The 2,524-nt window shown below is 29.9% G+C and overlaps 1 protein-coding gene across 1 annotated transcript in view; it reads left to right on the forward strand.

Annotated features, from left to right (window-relative positions):
• The first annotated feature begins 1,048 nt into the window (after nt 1-1,048).
• LOC107471473 (plastidic glucose transporter 4) overlaps nt 1,049-2,524 on the forward strand; it is a 6,636-nt gene continuing 5,160 nt past the window's right edge. Inside the window, exons 1-2 of the mRNA XM_016090943.3 lie at nt 1,049-1,246; nt 1,341-1,607. Coding sequence (XP_015946429.1) covers nt 1,346-1,607 — 262 coding nt within the window. The 5' untranslated portion in view covers nt 1,049-1,246; nt 1,341-1,345. The remainder of the gene's footprint in view (nt 1,247-1,340; nt 1,608-2,524) is intronic.

Raw genomic sequence — 2,524 nt, forward strand, 5'->3', positions numbered from 1 at the left:
TTATCCCAGTAAATATTATTATTTTTGATCGGTAATAATTTATGTCTATATTTATAAATATTTTGTACATAATAAATATATAATTTATATTTATATTTATCAGAATTTTACACACATAAATCAATACAATTTGTATATAAATTTTTTAGAATTTACACGCATAAATTAATAAAATTTATTTATTAAAGATAATTTAATATTTATACTGATCAAGTAATAACTAAAAATATTAAAAGTTGCTGGTCCTCAAAAGTTTCTCTAATTAAAAAATAAGATATTGTTTGCTCAATAATTTTATTAATTTTGCAACACTTAGCAAAACATTAAATAACACTCGGTGAAATTTTTGATGTATTATTTTCTATATTATCATAAAAACTTATATCCAAAAAGTTGTTTAACAATACCAATGTGATTATTATTTCACTAGTGTAAAATAATGCCAATAAAGAAACATAATTAGGAAATTAGTTGGACGGGTCTCTGGATCTCTCTTCGAAACGATTAACAAATTCAAAAACTCGATATTAGGTTACCATGCGAAAACGGACTAATAACTTTTAATATTATGGTCTAATATTTAAATTTAAATTTAAATATTTATCTTATCTTATCTTAGTTAAATAAGATAAGATAATTATTACCAATTATATAAAAAGAGTATGATAGTGTCTTTTAATAACTTTTAATAATCTGATTATTGTTTCGAATCACAAATCTCCAATACATTATAGTATTATACAACTCGTATCAAAAATCTCGTAAGTTTCTGATCCATCACACAACCCAAAATATTTATAAAAATTGTAATTTTTCCTTGTATGTCTCATTTAAATTTAAAATTTTTATGTTGATTCCATCCCTTTTTTTTTCCCAATACCGTCTATAGTTAGAAAAAATAAGGAATAGAGAACATATTTATACTTTAAAATATATATGTCATTATTTTTTTAATAAATATGATGGATACTCCTCTTCATGGTTTTCAGTATTTGGAATGAAGATATAATAATTAGCATATCAAAATAATCATCTAAAAACACTTTAAAGTACACCAAAATTATTATTAATAATAATTAATTCACAATCTTCGCCATTGTTGTATGCGGTCCTTCCGAAGCTCCAATCTTCCATCGAAGAACAGAGCTCAGTCTCTTTCTCTCTGTTTCTTACTTTGTGGAACACAACCCACACTAACAACACAAAAATCTTCCTCACCCTTTCAATCTGCACTCTCTTTCACACGGTAATAATTCATCTCGAGCCATTCTCTTTTTTCTATTAATATATTTAATGTGTATTTTTTGGTTTAATTTTCTGTTTATTGGAATTTTGATCAGTTACCATGCAAGCATCAAGTTTTGCCTTTAAAGGAACCAGTGCCACTATAAGGGTTCAAAAGCAGAATTCTTTGGTGGATTTTGGAAGCTTGAGAAATGGGAGTGGTGTGAGATTTAGAAGAGTATGCATGCCTAATAGTAGTAATTGCTTTGGCTTAAGGCTTGGTTCTGTTACTGTGGAAACTCACCTGGATAGAGCTTCACTTGGTTTTAATCACATGCTTGGGTATCCTGCTAAGACTAGATCACTCAGGGTTCATGCTTCTGGTTTGTATGCTGTTTCTAGTGGCTTTAATTTGTTGGATTTATTGATTATTGTGATTTTTTTATTAACTACATTTACCAAAGATTTGAAATATGATTGAGTCATGTATGGAGGAGCCATGATTTATTTGCTCGATGCCTGCTTTCATGGTGAGATTGTTTGTTTATCATTTTATTGTTGTTTTGTATTGAACATTTGAACTGCAATGTTGTTCTCTGATAATTCTCTGCTTATCTCTGTGTACATGTTATCCGTGTTACTCTCTCTCTCTGTCTCTCTCTCTGTCTCTCTGTCTCTCTGTCTCTCTGTGTGTGTGTGTGTGGGAATGAAATTCTTTTGATAAGTGGTAGGGGGTCATAATGTATGAAGTAAAGCATTGATTTGTTAAATAGGTGGTGAATTTCAATGTGGTTGTAAATTTTTATAGCTAGACAAGTCTATACTCTTTTTTTGGTTAAGGCTGGATACAGGTTATGTGTGTGTGGCTGTAGAGTTTCCTTGTCAAGATCTTGGATGACCTCTTAATGAGGTTGTGGCGTAGGAGATGGAGTGGGAGATAGGTGATGTTAAATTGGGATGGGCACCATTTTTGAGGCTTGAAATCTGCCATGATTTTTGCATGTCTCAGACACGTATCAACTGGTCTGTTAGGAACATTGGTTTTGAAGAATTAATTTTCTTTTGAAAAATATAGGTTTTGAAAGTGTATATTATAGTATCCATTCATCCTTATTATTGTTTTTAGCTCTTGGTGGCTCTCAAAGTCCTGGTGTCATCTCATGATTCATGAATGTGTATCATTTGAATATGCTTACATTGCCCAATGTGCAGTTGCATAGGCATTAATTTATTGAGTTAATTCTGAAAACACTCCTTTTAGTGTTGGAAGTTTCTTTTACATGTCTAATATTTTCAAAGT

This window comes from Arachis duranensis, chromosome 10 (genome assembly GCF_000817695.3).
Source record: "Arachis duranensis cultivar V14167 chromosome 10, aradu.V14167.gnm2.J7QH, whole genome shotgun sequence".
Lineage (NCBI taxonomy): Eukaryota > Viridiplantae > Streptophyta > Magnoliopsida > Fabales > Fabaceae > Arachis > Arachis duranensis.